The sequence below is a fragment of the Stomoxys calcitrans genome, chromosome 2 (genome assembly GCF_963082655.1).
Source record: "Stomoxys calcitrans chromosome 2, idStoCalc2.1, whole genome shotgun sequence".
Lineage (NCBI taxonomy): Eukaryota > Metazoa > Arthropoda > Insecta > Diptera > Muscidae > Stomoxys > Stomoxys calcitrans.
This window is the reverse complement of record NC_081553.1, coordinates 49,343,446-49,367,152: the sequence shown is the minus strand read 5'-3', so window position 1 is coordinate 49,367,152 and position 23,707 is coordinate 49,343,446. Positions and strand designations below refer to the sequence as shown.

Below are 23,707 nucleotides of genomic sequence, written 5' to 3'. Positions count from 1 at the left end.
TCGAAGTTTGTTTAGAATAAGGTGAAAAGGGAGTAGGGAACAAACTCCCAGGTAATTGTTATTCAGAATAGGAGAAAATGGAGTAGGGAATAAACTCCCAGGGAATGTTATTTAGAATATGGCTGTATGTGATTTCGGAAGGATACCGCACCTTGGAGTATTTGACAAATGAGAAGACATTAGTAAATTTATTCACGATAAATTGCCTCGGGGTCCGGTACCCATAGAAACTTCGATTGGTTTTCCTTCTTTCTCCATCATTCTCGTCATGCCTAATTTTTGTCCATGAACATTCCACTAAGGAACAGGGGCAAACTTCTCACATATAAATGAGTGCAGTCCGATTCAAGTTTAAGCTCAATGATAAGGGCCCTCCTTTTTATAGCCGAATCCGAACGGCGTGCCGCAGTGCAACATCTCTTTGGAGCGAGCTTTACATGGCATAGTATCTCGCAAATGTTGCCAGTATTAGGAGAGGATTCGAACCTTGGAGTTCAGCGTCATAGGGGGACATGCTAACCTCTGGGCTACGGTGGCCTCCAAAAAACTTACGATTGATTAGCCTTGCAGTCAATGCCAAGTCGCTGAAAGTGTCATATCTCAAAAATATTCTATCCCCACCTTAGTATATATAATAAAAAATCAGCATTTGGTTTATTTATAAGGTTTTTATCTAAATTTAGTCAATTTTGTAATTTTTTATTTATTTTCTTTAAATTGAATTATTTAATATTAAACATGTACTCTTGGTTGTTTTTAGCGATTTGCTCTTTGTTTTTCTTGTAAGTTTATAAAAACATTTGTTTTCCATTTAATATAAGTATATATATATATAAAGTATAATTAAAAAAAAAGTTCAATTGCCGACAAAAGAGAGAAAACAAAAATAATTAATTTGTTGTGTATAAATGTGAAGGGAAACTATGACAGATTCTAAGTTAAGGTTATGAAATTAAACGTATTCAACGTGTTGTGTTTTTTTGTCTTGTGATCTTTGTGTTTCTTTTAGGTAGCGAAAAAGAAAGGGGGCGGTCGGGGCATTTATAAAATTTATTATTTTATGTTTTATGGTGTGTTTATATTATTATTCTTATTATCATTAGCAATAGAAATATAGAAATTAAAAAGAAAAATTAAAGTTAATACCCTTGCGATAGAATAACGGTATTTTTTCTTTGCGGTTCTTGTACGTTGTCTTCCTTTTTGCCAATTAGAGATTTGTGAATGTGTGGAATCACACCACCTCCGGCAATGGTTGCTTTGATAAGACTGTCCAATTCTTCGTCACCACGAATGGCCAACTGCAAATGACGGGGGGTGATACGTTTGACTTTTAAATCTTTTGAAGCGTTTCCAGCCAATTCCAAAACCTGAATAAAGTAGAAATTCAATTTTTTTTTAATTGCCAATACAAATATATAGTTTGTGTTAGAAGTTATATTAACAAAATTCATCATTATATACTCATACAGTTGTCCTAATATTTTTCTGAAGGTTTAGTTGCACGGTTAAGCATGATTTGCTAATGCTTAATGACTTTTTCAAACATTAACTGTTTCTATATCGGCAACTTTATCATAACCTAGGTGAAAATTCAATCATCATACAGCTCCACTATGGTCAATAATAGAGCTGTATGAAAATAAAAAAAAAAAACAAATCTGAAACGTGGCGTACGACGATGTTAGTTTGCATATTTATTATTTATTTTATTCATTTATTAATTTTAATATAATACAAAAAACCTGAAGACCAAATAACTATACTACAAGGCAAGTTACTGGAGCAAAAGTATCCAGCAGTAAGTTACAGTAAAAAATAAAATCCAAAATTGGCTCCCCAGCCGTAATACATAAAAAATATATTTATGAACATTGCAAATTGCAAATTTTGTTCATGAACATTCCACTAAGGAACAGGAGCAAACTTCTCACATTTCAATAAGTGGATTCCGATTCAAGTTTAAGCTCAATGATAAGGGGACTTCTTTTTATAGCCGATCCTGAACGGCTTGCGGCAGTGCAGTGAAGTTTTACATGACATAGTACCTCACAAATGTTGCGAGCATTAGGGGGGGAAAACCAACGCTGAAAATTTTTTCTGATGGTCTCGCCAGGATTCGAACTTAGGCGTTCAGCGTCATAGGCGGACATGCTAACCTCTGCGCTACAGTGGCCTCCATATTATTAATTTTATTCATTCATCCAAATATAAAATTTATAAGTAGCAAAATTTGATTGCATGGAATTTTATGAAAATACTTGAAGCAATATGAAACGATGACAAACCTTATGCAGTCTCTCCTCAAATAGTGGAGCTGTATCAAAATCTAAATGTTTTCGAATTTATTACTGTCCACTTTCTTCGAAGTTATGAGCAAAGGTGTTTTCTCATCTAGACTATTTTTGTATTAACTCATAACATTAATGACTGACTGAGTAATTTGTCGAAGAATACCGCTGATGAAGGGATGGAATCCCAGAAACTGCAGTCTGGTTAAACTATCGACACAATTTTTCAAACATTTTGATTTAAACCCAAATGGTGATTTTATTAATAAATGAAATCACCCAAGGTATCAACTAATAAATAAAATAATGTAAAACAAATATAAAAATATTAATATTTGAAAATAATATAAACAAGTAAAAGCGTGCTAAGTGCGGCCGGGTCGAATTTTATTTACCACCATGGATCGCATTTTTCGAGTTCTTATCCCGGTATCTCTTTTTTGGTAAACAAATGATAAAAGAAAAGAATTGATATGCTATTAGAGCTATATTAAGTTATGGTTCGAATCAGACCATAATTAAATCGAATGTTGGAGACCATAGTCGAAGTCATCGTGTTAAATTTCAGCCAATTCGAATAAGAAATGCGCCTTTAGGGGCTCAAGAAGTAAAATAGGGAGATCGGTTTACATGGGAGGTGTATCAGGCTATAGAATGATTCAGACCATATTTGACAAGTATGTTGAAGATCATGAGAGAAGCCGTTGTACAAAATTTCAGCCAAATCGGGTAATAATTGCTCCCTATAAAAGCTCAAGAAATCAAGATCCCAGATCGGTTTATATGACAGCTATATCAGGTTATGAACCAATTTCAATCATACTTAGCACTGTTGTTGGAAGTCATAACGAAACGTCATGCAAAACTTCAGCTAAATCGGATATGAATTGCACCCTCTAAAACCTCAAGAAGTCAAGATTCAAGATTGGTTTATATGACAGCTACATCAGGTTATGTACCGATTTCAGCCATACATAACACAGTTATTGGAATCAAAATAAAATACCTCATGCAAAATTTCAGCCAAATCGGGTAATAATTGCTCCCTATAAAGGCTCAAGAAATCAAGATCCCATATAGGTTTATATGACAGGTATATCAGGTTATGAACCGATTTCAATCATAGGTTATGAACCGATTTCAGCACTGTTGTTGGAAATCATAACAAACTACGTCATGCTAAATTTCAGGTAAATCGATCGAAGAATTGCGCCCTCTAGAGGCTCAAGAAGTCAAGATTCAAAATCGGTTTATATGGCAGCTATATCAGGTTATGAACCGATTTCAACCATACTTAGCACAGTTGTTGGAAGTCATAATAAAACACATCATGCAAAATTTTTCCGATTTGAACCATACTTAACACAGTTGTTGGAATCATAATAAAAAACGTCATGCAAAATTTCAAGTAAATCGAATAAAAATGCGCCATTTAGAGGCTCAAGTAGTAAAGATTCAAGATCGGTTTATATGGCAGCTGTATCAGGTTATGAACCGATATCAACCATACTTAACACAGTTGTTGGAAGTCATAATAAAACACATTTCCAATCCAAACCGACCTACATTAATAAGAAGTATTTGTGCAAATTTCTGGCGGCATGCTTTACTCCTTCGAAAGTAAGCGTGATTACAAAAGACAGTCATAACGATCAAGAATATATATACTTTATGGGGTCTTAGACGAATATTTCGAGCAGTTACAAGCAGAATGACGAAATTAGAATATCCCCATCCTATTATGGTGGAGGGTATAAGAATATAAAAAAATAATATAAAAATTAATATAAAACAAATATAAAAAAGTAATAAAAAAATATAAAAAAAATATAAAAAAAAATATAAAAAAATAATAAAAAAAATATAAAAAAAAATAAAAAAAAAATAAAAAAAAAAATATAAAAAAAAATATAAAAAAAATATAAAAAAAAATATAAAAAAAAAAATATAAAAAAAAAAATATAAAAAAAAAAAATATAAAAAAAAAAAATATAAAAAAAAAAAATATAAAAAAAAATATATATATATAAAAAAAGTAATATAAAAAAAATTTAAAAAAAGTAATATAAAAAAAATATAAAAAAAAGTAATATAAAAAAAATATAAAAAAAGTAATATAAAAAAAATATAAAAAAAGTAAAATAAAAAAAATATAAAAAAAGTAATATAAAAAAAATATAAAAAAAGTAATATAAAAAAAGTAATATAAAAAACTAAAATAAAAAAATAAAAGGAAAAAATAATATGAAAAATTATAATATACAAAGTAATAAAAAAAATAAAAAGCAAATAATTTAAAAAATAAAAATTAATTAAACAAAAATATTATTAAAAAAATTATTTAAGAAAAAAATAAAAAAAAAAATATTTTAAAAAATAAAAAAAAAATATTTTAAAAAATAAAAAAAAAATATTTTAAAAAATAAAAAAAAAAAATATTTAAAAAAAATAAAAAAAAAAATATTTTAAAAAATAAAAAAAAAAAATATTTTAAAAAATCAAAAAAAAAAAATATTTTAAAAAATAAAAAAAAAATATTTTAAAAAATAAAAAAAAAAAATATTTTAAAAAATAAAAAAAAAAAATATTTTAAAAAATAAAAAAAGAATATTTTAAAAAATAAAAAAAAATATTTTAAAAAATAAAAAAAAAAATATTTTAAAAAATAAAAAAAAAATATTTTAAATAATAAAAAAAAAATATTTTAAATAATAAAAAAAAAAAATTTTAAAAAATAAAAAAAAAATAAAAAATTAAAAAAAAAAATTTAAAAAAATACAAAAGAAAATTTAAAATATAAAAAAAATATTTTAGAAGAATAAAAAAAATTATTTTAAAAAAATAAAAAAAATTATTAAAAAAAAATATTTTAAAAAAACTTATAAAAAATATAAAAGAAAATTATTTAAAAAAAAATTATTTAAAAAAAATATTTTAAAAAAATTATAAAAAAAATATAAAAGAAAATTATTTAAAAAAGAGTTATTTAAAAAAAATATTAAAAAAAGAAAATATTAAAAAAATATCATTTAATAAAAAATTATTAAAAAAAAAATTATTAAAAAAAAAATAATTAAAAAAAAAATAATTTAAAAAAAATTATTTAAAAAAAAATAATTAAAAAAAAAATTATTTAAAAAAAAATAATTTAAAAAAAATTATTTAAAAAAAACTAATTTAAAAAAAAATAATTTAAAAAAAAAAATTATTTAAAAAAAAATTATTTAAAAAAAATTATTTAAAAAAAAATTATTTAAAAAAAAAATATTTAAAAAAAAAATATTTAAAAAAAATTATTTAAAAAAAAATTATTTAAAAAAAATTATTTAAAAAAAAATTATTTTAAAAAAAATTATTTTAAAATAAGAAAAAAATTCCTATTGAAACTCCTAATCCAAGTAAAATTTTTAATACAGACTGGCAACACCCATTGTTTATCAAGACGTACGCAAGGAACGTAGAAAAAAGTTCACAAAAAATGGCGGGCAAATGACGCTACAAAGCGAAAACACCAAAGAAAATAGCCCAACATCTGTCAGACCAAGCGTTTACAGAACGAACCAACATAAAACAGCGGTGTACAGCAGCAGCAGCATATACAATAACGACAAGAGTTATTACAAAATCGACTGCTAATGAGACCTTTCAAATGTTGTAAAGAGGGCGGAAAGAGAGGCAAAACAAATGTACAGCAACAAAAATCATTTGGCGCGTAAAGATGTAGCACACACACACAACTCATCCATACACCACGAAATGATATAAACACAAACAGTAAATCTGTCTAGGCATGCAACTCTCCAAGATAATTGTGAAATAAAAGGGAAAAATAAAAGTAACTTACTTCGGCGGTCAGATATTCGAGGATGGCCGCAGAATAGACGGCAGCAGTAGCTCCAACACGACCATGGGATGTTGTACGGCTTTTCAGATGACGATGAATACGACCCACAGGAAACTAAAACGATTTAACGTTTATAAGCTCTGGGATTGAGAATAAGTAAATCGATTGGAGTTAATGCACGTAAACAAACAACCCATTCCCAAACATTAATATTAAAAAATGGCGGGAAAATTTTTATTATTTATCGTTTGCTTACAATGCATTTCTCTTGATTCTGGCTGCACGATCTCTTACCTGTAAGCCAGCTCTGGCAGAGCGTGAGACAGCTTTGGCCTTTGCTTTTCCTGAATCTTTTCCAGCTTTACCTCCGGCCTTTAAAGGATGGAAAAATTCGAATTAAGTTCAGTATAAAATCAAAAAATAACGCAGAAAAGGAAATAGAATACACATCATTTTGACTCATACAACAGAAAAAAGTGAGGTTATAAACGAATCTTTAAATGCAGGCGCTTTGCTAGCTCCTATTTTTAAGCAACGCTTGATTAAATCTTCAAATTGTGTCACATTGGATAAATCAATTTTTTCACATTTCTTTCCATGAATAGTTCATTCGCGTACTCGTTTCAGCTACTCCCATTTCCATCAATTTGTAGCTATCACCACCACAATTGCCCCCATTCACAAGATATGCTTTTTTTTCTATTTTCTTTCACTGCGTGTACTTTTCCCATTTGGGGCACAATAAAATTTCTGCAATAAGAATTTACCATTTTATATTATAGAACTGTAGATTTTATTGGAATGGAATATCTCTCGAAAATTTATTATTTTTAGTTTGCCGTGAGGACTTAATTGGTCTTGCTCAGTTGTTGGTTGGTTAGTTTGATTGGTTGATCCTTCAGTGCCGCACACCTCCGAACGAAACGAATTTCTTTTTACGAATGTCGATAGAGAGACGCGGAAAATTATGGCCTAATAAATGCAGAAAACCTGGCATCATTGGAAATGTTTCGTTCAAATCAGTGTTGCCACTTAAGTGAAAAGAAGTTGTTAAGTGTGACTTGAAACGTTATGACTGTATATATTTCTTATATATTTGATTTTATTTAAATTCAGTAGAATTTAATAGATAATCCTTCTTACTATAAATAAAGGGAATATTGTTATTTTTTTGTTTATGTCCTATTCTGAAATTTCTTTATATTAGGTACTACAGTGCACATTCGGGGCGATTTCATCAGGTGCCTCAAAAACTGTCTTATCCTTGTTCCAGAGATGAATTATGTTCACTTTTACCAAATTATTTGTTGTAACACTTTGCCACCCATATCTGTCCTTGACGAAATAATTTAAAGTTGTCTCATTTGTACAACAACCTCAAATCATATGGTGCAATACGCCATCTTGTCATCAGGCTGATCGACGTTTTGCCAACACACAAAAAGAAATTTGTGTGCATGTGTGTATACGTGTGCGTTAATGGGCAGATAATATGCGAGAAAGAAGATAACAAAGAGAATGCGATAAAAATCGAACTATCGAATCGAACCTTAATACCGCCTTGATGTCTGTCGAAATATCTAGGTAGGCTTTTGGGGATTGTTTATATCATGGGCCCCTTCATTTTTGTCCAATTTGCCTGAGCTAAAACCAATATACCAATTCTATTTTTGATCACCAGAACTTTTAGTTTCACTTGTCCAAGACGAATGTGTAATGTTGCGATTGTGTATTCGCCAGGATTCACTGAATAAGGATAAGCCACGCGATCAGCCGACATGCAATTTTTTAATTTTTGGCAATACTTGGCATTGCTTACGTTTTCTCCTATTTAATAAAATTTTTAATCGGCAGTTTTGTAATAATGCTCAAAAAAATAAGTTTTTTACGCCTAACAGCCCTAAAAAGAATATTAACGCTTTGTGGTTGTTGTAGCCACATTTTCATGGAGCAAGCTCATTCCGATCTAAAGGAAAAATCGCCGCGAGAGCAGGGTGGCCATTGGTTATATAAAGGCACCAATAACCCGCCCTGTCTTATCGAGCATCATAGGCACTCGAGCCGAAGCCGCCCGACCTCTCACTGAGACTCTTCGTTCGCTGATTGTCCGCGATTGCCTTTGCATCTTCCCCGTATGGAGCATTCCACTACCCGCAATCTGTGGACGTGCCCGGTAGCTCGCAGCTCGTGACAGCAATGAATACCACACAGATCTGACCTCAATGTTCGAGCCTGTATGGTGCTCACGCCTTGTTTGAGGATGTTGCCGGGCCATGGCGGAGTAAGAGGAATGAGAGCACCGATCCGGATTCAACGGTCAGACTCCACACCTCTGGACTTGGGGCCATGCCATGCCCATGTGGCTCGCGGCGTTGTATAATCCACACTCTTTTCTTCAACCTAACTAAACGTCTGGCAAAATTTAAACACCAAGAAAAAATTTCAATTATTTGTTTAAAATCAGGATTCACTAATTAAGTTAAGTCACTTACATAAAGAAAACATGAAGTTGTAAGGCCCCATGAACATCATTAAGGATGTCAAATTTGCCGATTGAAATGTCCTCATATAGCAAGGCAGATTTAATAAGTTGGTCTTACGAGAGCAGCTGTTAACAGCCGGCCAGGTTTGAAAGTATTAAGATGTCAGATTTTTGTTTGCATTCTCTTTGTTGTTATCTTCTTTCTTGCACGCATTCACACAAGCACACAAATTTCTTTACCTGTGTTGATAGCAAGATGGCGAATTGGACCATATGATTTGTGGTTGTTGTACAAAAGAGACCATCTTTAATTGTTTTGCCATGCTCATATAGGAGAAACCGTAAACAAAGAATGAATGTTAAAAGAGAACAAGTTGACATCCTCAAAGCCAAGTACTGCCAAAAGTTGAAACAAATTGTATATCGCGTCTGATCGCTTGGTCTCACCTTATTCAGTGAATCCGGGTTTAGAGTTGAGTGCTGAAATATTTCAAAGATTGTTTCTGCTTTCAATTATTTTGTTTTGCCTTATTGTGTAAACACTCCACAGCATTTAACCAATTGCCCGTCTTCCAATTTGACATATTTCTTTTAAGGTGGCATCTCATTACATCTCACAATGATGCCAAGTTACAAAACTTGACGAATACCCAAGCCGAGAAACGTAAAAAAACAAAGAATGCCAAAACAAGTTTAAAAAATTGGCGAAAACGGGCAAGCGATGATATTACGATAGGTTTCCACAAAACGAGACTCAAATTTCGCAGCTAGAGCCAATTTTTTTAATTAGCTATTTTTTGAATGCAGTTGAAAGAAACTGTAAATAAGAATTGGCACAACTATAGAGTAATTCAAACATAAACAATGCCCAAAGTAGCCGCAAAAAAGGTGCCAGCGGGAGGCGCCAAAAAAGGCGCTTCAGGAGCAAAAAAGTCTAAATTGTACAATATGCCAGAAAAAGTAAAAGAAGGTACGATCCTGATGGATAAAACAAAAAATGAATGGAAAATTGGACCTTCGATTGGCATCGGAGGGTTTGGTGAAATCTATTCGGCAACGAAAAAAGGAGAGAATAAGTATGACTATGTTGTGAAATGCGTAAGTAATAACTAAGCATTTGGAGAACAAAACAACCATTAACTTTGTTTTTTTTTTGTCTTCTCTAGGAACCCCATGAGAATGGTCCTTTGTTTGTGGAAATGCATTTCTATATGCGAAATGCCAAGTTGGATGATATACGCAAATTTCAGAAACAACATGACATTAAAAATTTAGGCATGCCCTACATGGTGGGCAATGGGTCCACCGAATTGAATGGCATTAAACATAGATTTATAGTCATGCCACGCTATGGCTCGGATGTGGCAAAGTATTTCCTTAACAATGGGCGAAAACTTCCAGAGGCCACATGCTATCGTTTGGCATTGCAAATGATTGATGTTTACCGATTTATTCATAACAGTGGATATGTGCATGCGGACTTAAAGGCTGCCAACATTTTGCTGGGCTACGGACCAAAACAACAACATCAGGCTTATTTGGTAGACTTTGGCCTAGCTTCGCATTACACAACCAAAGATTTCAAACCAGATCCTAAGAAAATGCACAATGGTACCATTGAATATACCTCGCGAGACGCTCATATGGGTGTACCCACAATGAGGGCAGATATGGAAATTTTGGGATATAATCTTATCGAATGGTTAGGCATAGATTTGCCTTGGGTAAGAGATAAATTGCTGGCAGCACCCACTAAGGTACAAAAAGCTAAAGAAGAGTTTATGGCCGATGTTGGCACAAACTTGAGAAAACTATTCCTCAAAGGTGTACCAGATGCCGTGCTGGAGTATATGAAATATGTTGCCAAATTGCAATACAATGAGACACCGGACTATGAGAAATGTAGCAAAATCTTCCTAAATGCGCTTAAAGTGTTGCGTGTGCCCAACACCGGTGATTTGGATTTCAAATTGAAGGGAACAAACAATGATAATATGCCATCCACAAGTAAAGCTAAACCGACGACAACGGCCAAAGTTAAAAAGCCAATAAGCGACTCTGAAGATGAGATAATAAATGCCAGCGATGATGACGACAAAGATGTTATCTTTGAAACAAAACGCCCCATAAAGAAGGAGGCGAAATCCAAGCCTTTGAAGACAACCAATGAAAAGTCCACACCTAAATTAACTCCAAAGCGTGTGGCAAGAGGCACACCGAAAAACACCCCCATATTGTCACCGGCCAAGTCACATACCTCATTGAAAAGAAAGTCTTTGAATATATCTGATACATCATCAGCATCACCATCACCCTCGAAAAGGTCGAAATTAAATGGTTCTCTGGCGGCATCAAGTTCCAAACGAAAATCTCCCTTGAAGCGTACATCGCCTGGCAATACCTCCTCGCCCAGGATGAGACAAAACCACACGCCTTTAAATACCAAAGCAAGCATACGTATGTCGCCTGCTATAACAATGTCCTCGTCTCGCTCGGGAAAAACCATAATAAATGATAGGGTCACCCCCAATAAGAGGCCCACGAAAACATATGAATTTAACTTTGAATTGGATGTAAGTATGGATGCCAATGTAATTGTTAATGTGAAACGTAAGAAGAAGCCGTTACAACCAACGCAGGAACAACAGACCAGTACCACCACAACCACATCTAGGTCAACACCTGCGGGCAAGACGTCTAGCTCAACGCCTGTCACCAGGGTGAATGTGCGTAAAGTGGGCACCAGTGATGAACTCAATAGTCCACGTACGCCTGCTGTTACCGTTAAGAAATCTCGTAGAATACATCAATCACCGTGATCGCACATACATGTGTAATATCCCTTAGGCATTCCTATAGCTTGGAACAGTTCTAGGCAGTTTTTCTTGTGGCAATTTTTAGTTTCTTGGAGAAGGAAGTAAGGGGTTTATCATTTCCCTTAACCACTCTCTCTCTCTTTCTCTCCTACAAACTAAGAATTTACACAATAAAATTGCTTGTGTGTGAATCGTGGCTTACTCTAGGATTTTTCTTTAATTTCTTTATTTCTCTTTTGATTTCTTAGTTGCTTAGAACTATGGCATTTGAATGAATTTTCGTAATGTGTTATTTGGCTAGTATCTCTTTAAGAACAGCAACATGATTTGAGTTTATGATCTTGCTTGCATCTTACTTAACTTTGTTTTTTTTTGTTCTTAATGGACCAAGCAGCCCTCTTTGTTTTTACAAGAATATTTGTCTAATAATTTTAAAATTAAACTCTTTCATTGTTTTATTTGAGCGAATAATAAACTTTTTGATTGTTGTTTACATTCGTCAAGATAGAAATAATAAAAATTGTATACTTTGTTCACTAGAGATTCTATTTTCTATGGTTTTAATTTTTCTTAGTTTTAGATTTTCCCGCCAACAACATTCCTCATTTAACTCAATTGAAAGGGGTTGTTGAAGTATACAAAACTAATGCCATGCCGGCTTACAAGGATCTCCGTTGCCTAATGGTGGTTGTTTGTAAGTCGTCGTTGCCCTCAGGCCGTATAAGAACATTTTCTCAATAACAACTGTAGAAGAAAAATTGCCAGTATTTTACTCGATCAAATTTAATGGTGATTGTGGAAGACTTAAATAGTTGGCGCGTAAGGGAAGCAAAATAAAGCAATGATTGGTTGTTGGCAGTGTGTCATACGCTGAGGCAGTAGTCCTTGCCGATGAAGGACTCCATGGGTTAGTGCGGCACGTAGAAACCGCTGCCATGGGATCGAGTAACAATTGATTGTTGTAGCCACATGTTGTTGTTGTTGTTGTTGTTGTAGAAGTGTATTTTACACCTAGGAAGCAGCCCTTGCCGATGAAGGATTTCATCGAGCCAATCTGGCCGTACAACGGCCAAAGTTAAAAAGCCAATAAGCGACTCAGAAGATGAGATAATAAATGCCAGCGATGATGACAACAAAGATGTTATCTTTGAAACAAAACGCCCCATAAAAAAGGAGGCGAAATCCAAGCCTTTGAAGACAACCCATGAAAAGTCCACACCTTAATTAACTCCAAAGCGTGTGGCAAGAGGCACACCGCAGAACACCCCCATAATGTCACCTGCCAAGTCACATACCTCATTGACTCATTGAAAAGAAAGTCTTTAAATATATCTGATACATCATCAGCATCACCATCTCCCTCTAAAAGGTCCAAATTAAATGGTTCTTTGGCGGCATCAAGTTCCAATGAAAATCTGGCATTGCCTGGCAATACCTCCTCTCCAAGGATGAGACAAAACCACACGCCTTTAAATACCAAAGCATACGCATACGTATGTCGCCTGCTATAACAATGTCTGTCATGGGATTGTTGTAGCAATATTTTCATGTGAAGATGGCGATCCTCATCAAGCTCTTGTAGGTCAGCAAGGTCCTCTGTAGAAAAATGATGGCTATTGGTTATGTAAAGACCCCAATAACTCGCCTTGTTATATCGAGCATCATGGGCAGTCAGTATTTATGCAAGAGTCGGTGCCGTCCGACCTCTCACTGAGACTATCCGCCCAATATCCGCGAGTCAATCCCATGGCAGCCGGTTGTACGTACCGGATTGACCCGATGGAGTTATCCATCGGCAAGGGCTGCCGCCTCAGTGTACAACACACTGCTACAACAACAACAACAACAATATCCGCGAGTACCGGAAGCATTCCACTTTATGCAACCACCCCAATATAGATTGGGACCTCCAAATTGAGTTGATTGCATTTAAGAACCATGATTAGCTCATTTGAGGGACACGCTGAGGGAATAAGACCCAGACCTTTCAGAATGCAGCTGTAGAGCAGCGACTGGCTAAGTTCTTTTTACTGTAAAAAACACAAGGGAACCATCACACAGAGACTACAGCAGGATCTTTATGATCTAGAACAAATAAACACACAACACTATTGTACATAAATGTGTTTGAACACAAGAACAAGTTTGAAATAATAAGTAAATCCATTTGCCATACGTAGCACCTGAAGAAGTTAATCTGCCTCGGATAACTATGAGCACCACATAGGCTGGAACATTTTGAGCTGCGATCTGTGTAATGTTCATCGTTATCAAGAGAAGCTCAAAAGAAAGCTACAGGTTGCGAATAGTAGAATGCTCCATACGGAGTAACTGCAAATACTGTCGCGGACAATTAGAGGTATCGAGTAGAGAGTCTCAGTGAGAGTTCATGTGCCCCGGCTCTTGCTTAAATACTGAGTGCCTGTGATGCTCGTTATGATAGGGCAACGGCCATTATGTTCTCGATCGGTGCTATAGACAGGAACGAAATAGCCCATCTATAGAAGCTTGACGAAGATCGCTACCCTCACATGCAAATATGTGGCTGCTACAGCAAAAACAACATTCCTCGGCAAACTAGATTAGGAATGACTCTGTTACGCTCCGGAAAATCCAGCAGTCTCAAACTTAAATTTGATACAAACTTGCTAGATGTTTGTCCAGCCTGAACCCAGGGATCTTTTCATACAACTTACTCACCTACTGCCAAATCCATATATTGTGGCTGTTAATAGAAATAACAAATAAGAGCGTCCTAAGTTTGTCCGGGCCGAATCTTATATGCCCTCCACCTTGGATCGCATTTGACGAGTTTTTGCGCGGTATCTCTTTTAAGGCAAACTAAGAATAATGAATAAAAACTGTTATACTATTGGAGATATCTTAAGTTATAGTCCGATACGGACCATAAATTAATTGAATGCTGAACTTTGTAGACGTCATTGTGTAACATTTCAATCCATTTGGATAAGAATTGAGCCTTATAGGGGCTCAAGAAACAAAATCGGGAGATTGGTCTATTTGGGAGCTGTATCAAGCTGTAGATCGAATTAGACCATATTGGACACGTATGTTAAGGGTCATGGGAGAAGCCGTTGTACAAAATTTCTGCCAAATCGGGTGAGAATTGCGCCCCCTAGAGGGTCAAGAAGTCAAGATCCCAGATGGGTTCATATGGCAGCTATATCAGGTTATGAACCGATTTAAATCATACTTAGCACAGTTGTTGGAAGTGATACCAAAACACCACGCGCAAAATTACAGCCAAATCGGATAAGAATTGGGCCCTCTAAAAGCTGAAGAAGTCAAGACCTGTTTATATGGCAACTTTATCAGGTTATGAACCGATTTGAGTCATACTTAGCACAGCTGTTGGTAGTGATACAAAAACACCACGTGCAAAATTTCAGTCAAATCGGATCAGAATTGCGCCTTGTAGGGGCTCAAGAAGCAAAATCGGGAGATCGGTTTATATGGGAGCTGTATCAAGCTATAGATCGATTCAGACCATATGGGACACGTGTGTTGAAGGTCATAAGAGAAGCCGTTGAACAAAATATCTGCCAAATCGGATGAGAATTGAGCCCTCTAGAGGCTCAAGAAGTCAACACCCAAGATCGGCTCATATGGCAGCTATATCAAAACATGGACCGATTTGACCCATTTACAATCCCAACCGACCTACACTAATGTTGTTGTTATTGTAGCCATATCTTCATGTGGAGGTGGCGATCCTCGTCATGCTCCTGTGTGAGCAAGATCGTTCCGGTCCAAAGGACCGTTCGCCGCGGGAACAAGTTGGCCATTGGTTTTTTAAAGGCGCCAATAACTCGCCTTGTCATAGCTCTCTCTGAGACTCTCCGCTCGATACCGCTGATTGTCTGCAACTGCAGTTGCAGCTACCCCATACGCAGCATTCCGCTATCCGCAACTTGTGGACGCACCCGGTAGCTCGCACCAAAGCTTCTCGTTTCAGCAATGAACACCACACAGATTGGACTTCAATGTTCCAGCCTATGTGGTTCTTACAGCTATCCCGTGCCGGGGACCTACACTAATAAAAAGTATTTGTGCAAAATTTCAAGCGGCTAGCTTTACTCCTTCGAAAGTGAGCGTGCTTTCGACAGACAGACGAACGGACAGGACATGATTGGAGCAACTTAAAATGAAATGACGATCAAGAATATATATACTTTATGGGGTCTTGACGCATATTTCGAGGTGTTACAAACAGAATGACGAAATGACCCTCATCCTGCAGTGGAGGGTATAAAAACTAATGTGCGGGATACGGGCAGATTGCATTTAGAATTTGCTTCGAGTATACTGCCAATTACGTCTTAGAAGCTGACGTTAGAAATTCATTAGTTAAATGGAGGATATTCAGGACTGTCTTATACAACAACCGGAGTGCAACATTAATTTAATTAACTTGCAGTTAATGTTTCAAAGCCTGTGACATATGAAAATACTCATCACTTTGATATGATCCGATTCTTATATACTTTACACACAAGTATTTTATTCCAAAATATAGTGATATCAAAATTTGCTGTTCACTTAGATAACTAAAATGTCCAAATGGTTTGGCTTAGTCTTTGTAGTAAGTCCAAATACAAAGAATTTTGGCATCAACTTAAGGCTAAAGAATTTACTTGCTAGACTTCCTTTTGCTGTCATGATGTTTAGAAGATTTCGATTTACTGGATGATGAAGAGGAATGCTTTTTCGATGATGATGACGACGAAGAGGAACTGGGAGCATTAAGTGATGAAGATACTTTGCTACTGCTGGGCATCGATGATCTTTCTTCTTTGTGACTTTTCGAGGAGGTTTTAGTTGTAGCAGTGGTTTGGGGTTGTTCCATTTTATAAAAAGGTGAAGATGAATTTGAAGACGATGAGGATCTAGATGAAGTCGCTGAAGACTTGGATTTAATGGAAGCCACTGAGGTGGCTATTAAAGGCATGGGTTCATCTGGTATGACGACAACATTGCCACCACTTGCTTTGCTGGTGGTAGGTTTGGTGGCACAATTATCGCATTGCCATTGATCTTCGGAGGCTTCTTCATCCGTTATGGTTGGCTTGTGACATTCCTGATGGTACAAAGCTCCACATCTAGCGCATTCTATTAATCTATTGGTTGCTGTAAACATCATTTCGCCACAGACATAACAGTTTAAGTCTCCAAATTCCTTTAAATTGGCTTCATCTTCAGCGGTAGTGGATAGAATGCCTCCAGTTCCAATACCACCTCCGCCGCCGCTAACAGCATCATCTGAATCGTCCGATATTGTCTTGGCCGGAGAATTAACTAAATTGATTACTTCTTCTGTTTCCACTGGTTGTGGTGGAGGTGTTACAGCTCTGCCTGGAAAGTTTGCCTCCTCTTCCAATTGCTTTTTGGTCATGTTATTAGTAAGCGTTTTCTCAGGGCCATATCTCTTCTTGATTTCTTCATCGAGTAATAAGCGCAGTTCTGTTGCAGAATTGGCATGGGACGATTGTAGAAGGGTAACAGCTTTTTTGAGCAGTGCCTCAAGTTCACTTGTCGAAGACATGGTAATATGTTAGGATTTTGGGAAAAAGTTTACCGGTATGAAATTTGCTTTGTACAGGGTTGCCTACGAGTTGTGTTAATCATATGATTTGTGTAGGTGTATTCGTTATTTGCCATGGCGAAACAAATAAAGGTGGCCTCATTTGTACAACAACCACATATCATTTGGTGCAATCCACCATCTTATCCTCATGTTGATCGAGGTCTTGCCAACACACACAAAGAAGAACAACAAAAATATGATATCTTAATGCCGTCAAACCTGGCTGTCCCACAGCTGTTCGCGTGAAACACTTTTTTTAAATCCGCCTTGGGTATTTGTTTTAAGGAAACATATTGAGAAGAAAAAAAGTAAGGAAAAATAATCAAGGTCTCCCTAATGGAATGTTCTAGGTAAATTTACATTTTCAAAATGGTCAAGGTTGGATAGGTTAAAGAAATGGGGGGCAAATACACATACATGGCGAAACAATTAAAGGTGGTCTCATTTGTACAACAACCACAAATCATATGCGGCAATCTGACATGTTGTTATCCAAGGCGGACTTAAAAAGGTGGTCTCACGCAAACAGCTGATAATAGTAGGCCAGGTTTGACGGCATTAGGATAAGAGATTTTTGTTTGCATTCTCTTTTTTGTTATTTTCTTTCTCGCATTTTCTCTGCTCATGTGCGTACAGGTATACACACACGCACACAAATTTTTTTGCGTGTGTTGGGAAAACGTCGATCAGCTTGATGAAAACATACTGTTAACAGCTGATCGCGTGAGACCACCTTTTTATATCCGCCATGATACATTTCCATACAAAGGCACATAAGCCCCAAAGCATTTTAAAAATAAAAACAGCTGAAAACAACCAATGACGGTTTGCACCAAATGATTTGTGGTTCTTGTACAGATGAGACCTCCTATTAAACCCGCCTTGGTAGTGTACTAAAATATAGCGATTATATAATCAGGATGTTCGGTTATGTGATCAGCTGACTGATACTATATTCTAATTTTGTTGTTCATATTCCTTTCAACAAATGGATTTCGCTTTTGCCAACAAATTGTACAGTTAAAAAACAAAAAACCTTTCCATATGCAAAACATTGATTAACCCCCCTCCCCAGGATTCACTAATAGAAGGTTAGGTCACATGCAAAAACACAAAGTGGATAGGCCCCATAAACATCATTAAGGATATCAAATCTGACGATTGAAAATGTCATCATATAGGAGAAAACGTAAACAAAGAATGAATGTAAAAAGAGAACAAGTTGACATCCTCAATGCCAAGTACTGCCATATATTAAAAAAAAAGTATATCGGCTGATCGCTTGGCTTAACCTTATTCAGTGAATCCTGCCCCCTCCCCATAGTCTAAGTACCCACTTAGACTATTTTAGTCCATTGTGATATTCCCACTAGAGGTCTGATACTACCAGACCCTAGACATGGCGCTGGTAAACTAAGCATGCTAACAACTCTGCTATCGGGGCGATCTAAATCCTATATTATCTACTGCAAAATTAGTTCTGCAAGTGACGGCAACCCTATATTGCAATCAAAACAAAGTCTTGAAATGTCAAAATAGCAAGAACAGAAAAATAATTTTGTTTACCTACACCATAGAGTTTGTTTGTGATTTTCTAATTGCGCGGACTGCAGTGTTGTTTTAATTTTGTGGTTAAATATACGTCAACACATTGGTTAGCAGCTCCTCGTCATTATTCATCGCGGAACGTAGTAATATACTAGTCATTGAAAATTTCGGTTTCGTCGTGAGATATCGTGTCGAACGTGTATTAGTGCGGCGGAACAGTTAGCAGTTAACACCGGCTTCTCTGATCACTTAAGGTGTTATTAGCAGATAAAATCGTTATCGGATTGCTGGCTAGTTAAAAAGTTAAGAAAGGAAAATAAATAGATTCTCGATGAAAACAAAAAGAAAGTGATATTGTCCAAGAACCCGAAATTTCTTTGTTTATATACATATGTATATGCCAAGAAATATAAATCATTCTATTTGTTGCTAAAAAATGTGTGTGTGAAATGTGTGTAGTTTCTTAAATAGAACCATAACAACAGTAAAAAAACAGTAATAAAAAAAACATTTGTGTTAACAAAACCACATATACTTGCAAACAAACAACCCCCTTAACCATTTTTTCTAATTGGAATACGAAATATAAAAACAGTTGCTTTTGCCCTCTCCACCACCATTCAACCATGACTTTCTTGGACTACATCATGCCTGTTCGGTTGTCGCCAATGTGGTGCCTTCTTCTGCTAGGATGCATCCAATTCAAGGTCAATTACGCAGCCGACACGAATCCTTTGGTAAGTAAATTTGTTGTTCGTATCATGGGTTTTGTTGTTGTAAGGTGGTCGGTGTATGTGAATTGTTGGTTGGGGGGAGGGAAATATGAACGTCATATGTTTCGAACATGGTTGCCATTGTACTTATTTTCTACATTCATTTTGCAATTTAAGGCATCTTTATGTTATGCGTCCAGTTGGGTGATTTATTAAATAAAATTACTTTTACGTCAAGAACTGCTTTGCGCTATTATTGATAAAAGTGGGATTCATCTCCAGCATCAATTCTAGCCCGTTAGAAATATAGTTGACTGTATCTGCCGGAACGTAGTTGAATCAGAAGGACTCTTGTTTTCCGAGGGTGATTTGCTCACTGCGAAACCGGTGCTATGGGTGGCGTTAGTTTGCAAGAAATTCAGCCAGTAGCTGTTACTGCAGGGGCCTGCTTGATTCCGTTGAGTGTCCAGATCCAAGAACTCTGCGACTAAGATACGTTGCGTTCAGAGGGATCTGGGTCTGAGTCGAGTGGGTCTGGCTGGGCAATAAACAGCTGACGTGTGTCATGTGGTCCCTTGTCACAATCGGGACATACATCTTGCACGTCGGCATCAATCTTTGGTATGTAGAAGTTAAGGGGACAGTAACTGCCGGAACGTTATTGAGCCAGAACTTCTCTGGTTTGCCTAGGGAGGTTAATTTCTTCAGGTGCAATGGGAGGTGGTCGTTCTCCTAGGAGAACGTCGCCTTCTGCATCCGCCGACGACGACACAGAAGGCGACGAGGCTTATGAACCACTGCTGTCTGTGTTCGCACAGCACCTTGCAACTTATTTAGTGTGACTGTACTCCCGTAGTGAGTAAGTCCAAAGCAAGTTCGGAAATGTTTCCACTCCATGCACCAGTTACACCTCAACGACACCGACCGATGATGGAGGTGGTTCTCTTCAATCCCGACAAGGACCAGAAGCGTGTGGAGAAGGCACTTCGGGATATGTCTCGCCCATGGCGAAAAAAGGACGAACACGTACCTTGAGGCGGCAGCCCCTGTAGATGAAGACTTAATGTTTATTCAGTTTGAGTGTATAAAGACCTAAATAGGATGAGCGCGTTGAGGAGCATGGGTTTAAAAAATGCAACTCTGCAAACAAATGTTAAAAAAGCAACTATCAAAAGTTCAACATTTTTTAACTTTGGCCACCAAAAACTCTACTTCAGTGTGGCAACCCCGAATGACGCTTGGTTTCAACCGTAAAGGCCTAAACAGGCATGAGAGCGTTGAGAAGCTTCGCGTTGAAAAGTGCAATTCTGCAATCAGTTTTAAAAACGCAACTCGCAAAAGTTTACCAATTTTACACTTTGACGACCAAAAGCACTACTTCAAGTGCGGCAACACCGAATGACGCTCGGTTTCAAGTGTCAAAGTTGAAAATTGTTTAACTTTTTTACGTCGCTTTTCTGGCATTTGAGTTCCATTTTGCAACGCGACGTTCAAAACCAAAACTCAATTCTGTTTTGGCCTTAAGAACGGATGAATAAGAAAAATAAGGAAAGGCTTTAAGATAAGGTTACAATTTCGGTTTATTGAGACTTCTCCTCCTCCGATTATATTTGAATAACAAAGCCTAACAAACAGCTTACACGTTGTACAGAGTTACCATATTTTCTTCAACAGGAATTATGAGAGTGCTCAGAGACAAAGAGATGTAGGGATTTCGTCAGGGCCTGCACCTTGGATGCGATGCGAATAACATTTGCAAATTCGTTCATGGCAAATTGTGGTGGTTGTTCATCGGCCCGGGGACCACGGATGTTAGGAATGGCTCTCCTTTCGCCCTTTAAATCTTGGGATGCTCAATAAATGACGGTTGAGCAACATGGCACATTTCTTCGTATCATTCACTGTTACGACGCTAAACGATTCTGAGCTCCTGAAGTTCCTCCCATCGGAGTTTGAGAGTTTCTTCACAGTAGACCATAGTTTGCCAATACCGGTACTAAATATACAAGTTTGAAGTGACCAAGTCTTGATTTTCTAGAAAAAAGGTTCAGCTGCCTACCCATTTTTAGGTTATGAAGTAATCTTGCGAATCGCTGAGACAGAAACAGATTTCTTTTACCCACCCCCATAGGAAAGGAGTATACTAATCTAGTCATTCCGTTTCTAACACATCGAAATATTCGTCTAAGACCCCATAAAGTATATAAATTCTTGATCGTCTCGACGTTCTGAGTCGATCTTTTTGTGTTAGATGACGTCTCAAATTGGCCGCATCAAAATCGGTCAAGATATATCTTCCTTATATATCTTTCATCTAACTTGCACAGTAGCCATATTTCGTTGGGATCGTTATAAAATTTTCCAGCTCTTGCACTTGCTTAATAGTAGTAGGAAGACTTGGTCGTGTAGGGCATTATGTAGTCGGCTGCGCCCGAATTTAGCCTTTCCTTACTGGTTTTTATTTAAATTCGTGATTTTTTTTTTAAATTTTATTGATAAGTATTTTCTACTTCTACAGATATTCTCCACAAACGAATGCTTCCTAACAGAACCGGTGTATGGACACGTATTTAACTTCAGTGCCTTACAAACGGATTTTGCCCATTGGGCTAACGGTGATTATGGTGATACATTTGAATTCAACATATGTGGCAATTTGAAACGTTCTTGTCACGGACGTTCGGATGCGGCGGCTTGTTTGAAAAAATCTGACAATACGGAATATGTTTTGGGTAAGTTTGGAATTCTGGCCAAAGGTCTATCAGTATTTTTAAAAATATCTTTCCAGGAACTAAACATCAGCTGGAATATCATAATGGGAAAATGTATTTTACATTCTCTAATGGTGAAAAATGTCCAAACACCAATGACGTCTACACGCTACACGTATTTATGGGCTGTGATTATACATTGGACAAAAATCAATCACGTGTCACATCATATGTGAGTATTTTAGAAACTATTTTTTTAAAAATCCAGGCGTGACCAAAAAATGTTCAGCGGTGGTTATCCCCTTACTAATGCTGGCTTCATTTGTGAGCTATCCTGCCATGTAAAACTTCTCTCCAAAGAGGTGTCGCACTGCGGCACGCCGTTCGGACTCGGCTATAAAAAGGAGGCCCCTTATCATTGAGCTTAAAACTTGAATCGGACTGCACTCATTGATATGTGAGAAGTTTGCCCCTGTTCCTTAGTGGAATGTTCAGGGGCAAAATTTGCATTGCTGTATATGATGTGTGGGCAAAGAGGATTTTTGTATACTTCGGTCGAAACCATTACGTCGAGACACCCGTTAGGCTACTCAAAGGGGAATTGCAAGCAAAAAAAATCATTCTTTGCTTTCCTCTCCTATCAAACCTCAAAGCGCCTACATTGGTTAGAAATCAACAAAAACTTTCTCCTGTGTCTTCGTGGACACAGAGTAGCCATACGAGTATATTTGGGAATACGTCATTGCTATGTTCTATATCCACCACTATAGAATGGGAATGAGGTGCTCCAACCTAGGCATAATGGGTATCAGATGAAAAGTTTTGGCGAATAGATTACGAATAACGTAAAACTAGTCTAAAAATTGGACTCGAAAAGGACCTACAATGCTTGAGGATTCTGGGCTCCCCTTAAGCCTAGGCAATATGGGCATCATCCTTTTCTCTCGCCTCAGACACCAACGAATACGTTTTTTACTATTCTTTTAAATACCTTTCATTTGATATCCATATTGTCCCAATTGGTAAATATGCTCTGCCAGGGGCTTTGGGGTTGGGGAGGCCCCTCAAACACCAAGGATACATTTTTATGTCAGATTTGTACTCTACTTTTAAATTCCTTTCATTTGATACCCATATTGACCAAAGTAAAGACTACTGTCGGGGGGTTCTTGATGGTCGGGGACCCCTCCCCCAATACTTTGGGCGAAATTTGTATACCAAGTTCGTACTCTACTCTTAAATAACTTTCATTTGATACTCGTATTGTACCTATCGATAAACAAGTCCATCTGGGTGGGTTTTCGGATGGGGCGTCCCCCCAGGATATTTGACCCCAAAATGGTATACCAATTTCGTGCTTTTGGTTAAATCGGTGCACGCATCTTCGAGATATGGCGTTTTTGAAAATTGAGGTATAGGGAGTACTACATTTTTTGATATTTGATGGGCGTCCGGATCCTCCCCCTTACCATAATTTTCAGAAACGCCAGATCTTGTAGATGGGTGGTGGGGTTTAAGCGAAATTTTGTGTGCTTTTTTATACAATAGTAACCTAAACAGAAAAATATGTATCCGGAAGGGGTACCTAGGAGGCCCCACCCCCAAAACCTAGCAAACACGAAAAATGGGACTCGAATGAAAGGTATTTAAGATTAGAAATTGTATTTGATATCGAATTGTCAGACCCAGTGTTTGAG

The 23,707-nt window shown here is 36.6% G+C and overlaps 4 protein-coding genes across 4 annotated transcripts in view; 2 read left to right on the top strand and 2 right to left on the bottom strand.

Moving 5' to 3' along the window:
* Positions 1–835: 835 nt before the first annotated feature.
* LOC106091086 (histone H2A.v) lies at positions 836–7,080 on the bottom strand. Its single transcript, XM_013257507.2, has 4 exons — positions 6,903–7,080; positions 6,430–6,507; positions 6,136–6,249; positions 836–1,370 (listed from the first exon to the last, which is right to left on the bottom strand). Exons 1-4 carry the CDS (start codon positions 6,903–6,905, stop codon positions 1,140–1,142), a joined length of 426 nt encoding a protein of 141 aa, XP_013112961.1. The 5' UTR covers positions 6,906–7,080; the 3' UTR covers positions 836–1,139.
* Positions 7,081–9,256: 2,176 nt separating this feature from the next.
* LOC106091093 (nucleosomal histone kinase 1) lies at positions 9,257–11,967 on the top strand. The gene is made up of 2 exons (XM_013257517.2): positions 9,257–9,715; positions 9,784–11,967. Exons 1-2 carry the CDS (start codon positions 9,482–9,484, stop codon positions 11,434–11,436), a joined length of 1,887 nt encoding a protein of 628 aa, XP_013112971.2. The 5' UTR covers positions 9,257–9,481; the 3' UTR covers positions 11,437–11,967.
* A 3,945-nt stretch (positions 11,968–15,912) lies between these two features.
* LOC106091087 (integrator complex subunit 12) lies at positions 15,913–17,060 on the bottom strand. The gene has a single exon (XM_013257508.2). The coding sequence runs from the start codon at positions 16,994–16,996 to the stop codon at positions 16,085–16,087; it is 912 nt and encodes a 303-aa protein (XP_013112962.2). The 5' UTR covers positions 16,997–17,060; the 3' UTR covers positions 15,913–16,084.
* A 1,525-nt stretch (positions 17,061–18,585) lies between these two features.
* The window catches only part of LOC106091085 (cation-independent mannose-6-phosphate receptor), a 376,815-nt gene continuing 371,693 nt past the window's right edge, over positions 18,586–23,707 (top strand). The window contains exons 1-3 of the mRNA XM_059363767.1: positions 18,586–19,323; positions 21,818–22,031; positions 22,088–22,242. Coding sequence (XP_059219750.1) covers positions 19,213–19,323; positions 21,818–22,031; positions 22,088–22,242 — 480 coding nt within the window. The 5' untranslated portion in view covers positions 18,586–19,212. The remainder of the gene's footprint in view (positions 19,324–21,817; positions 22,032–22,087; positions 22,243–23,707) is intronic.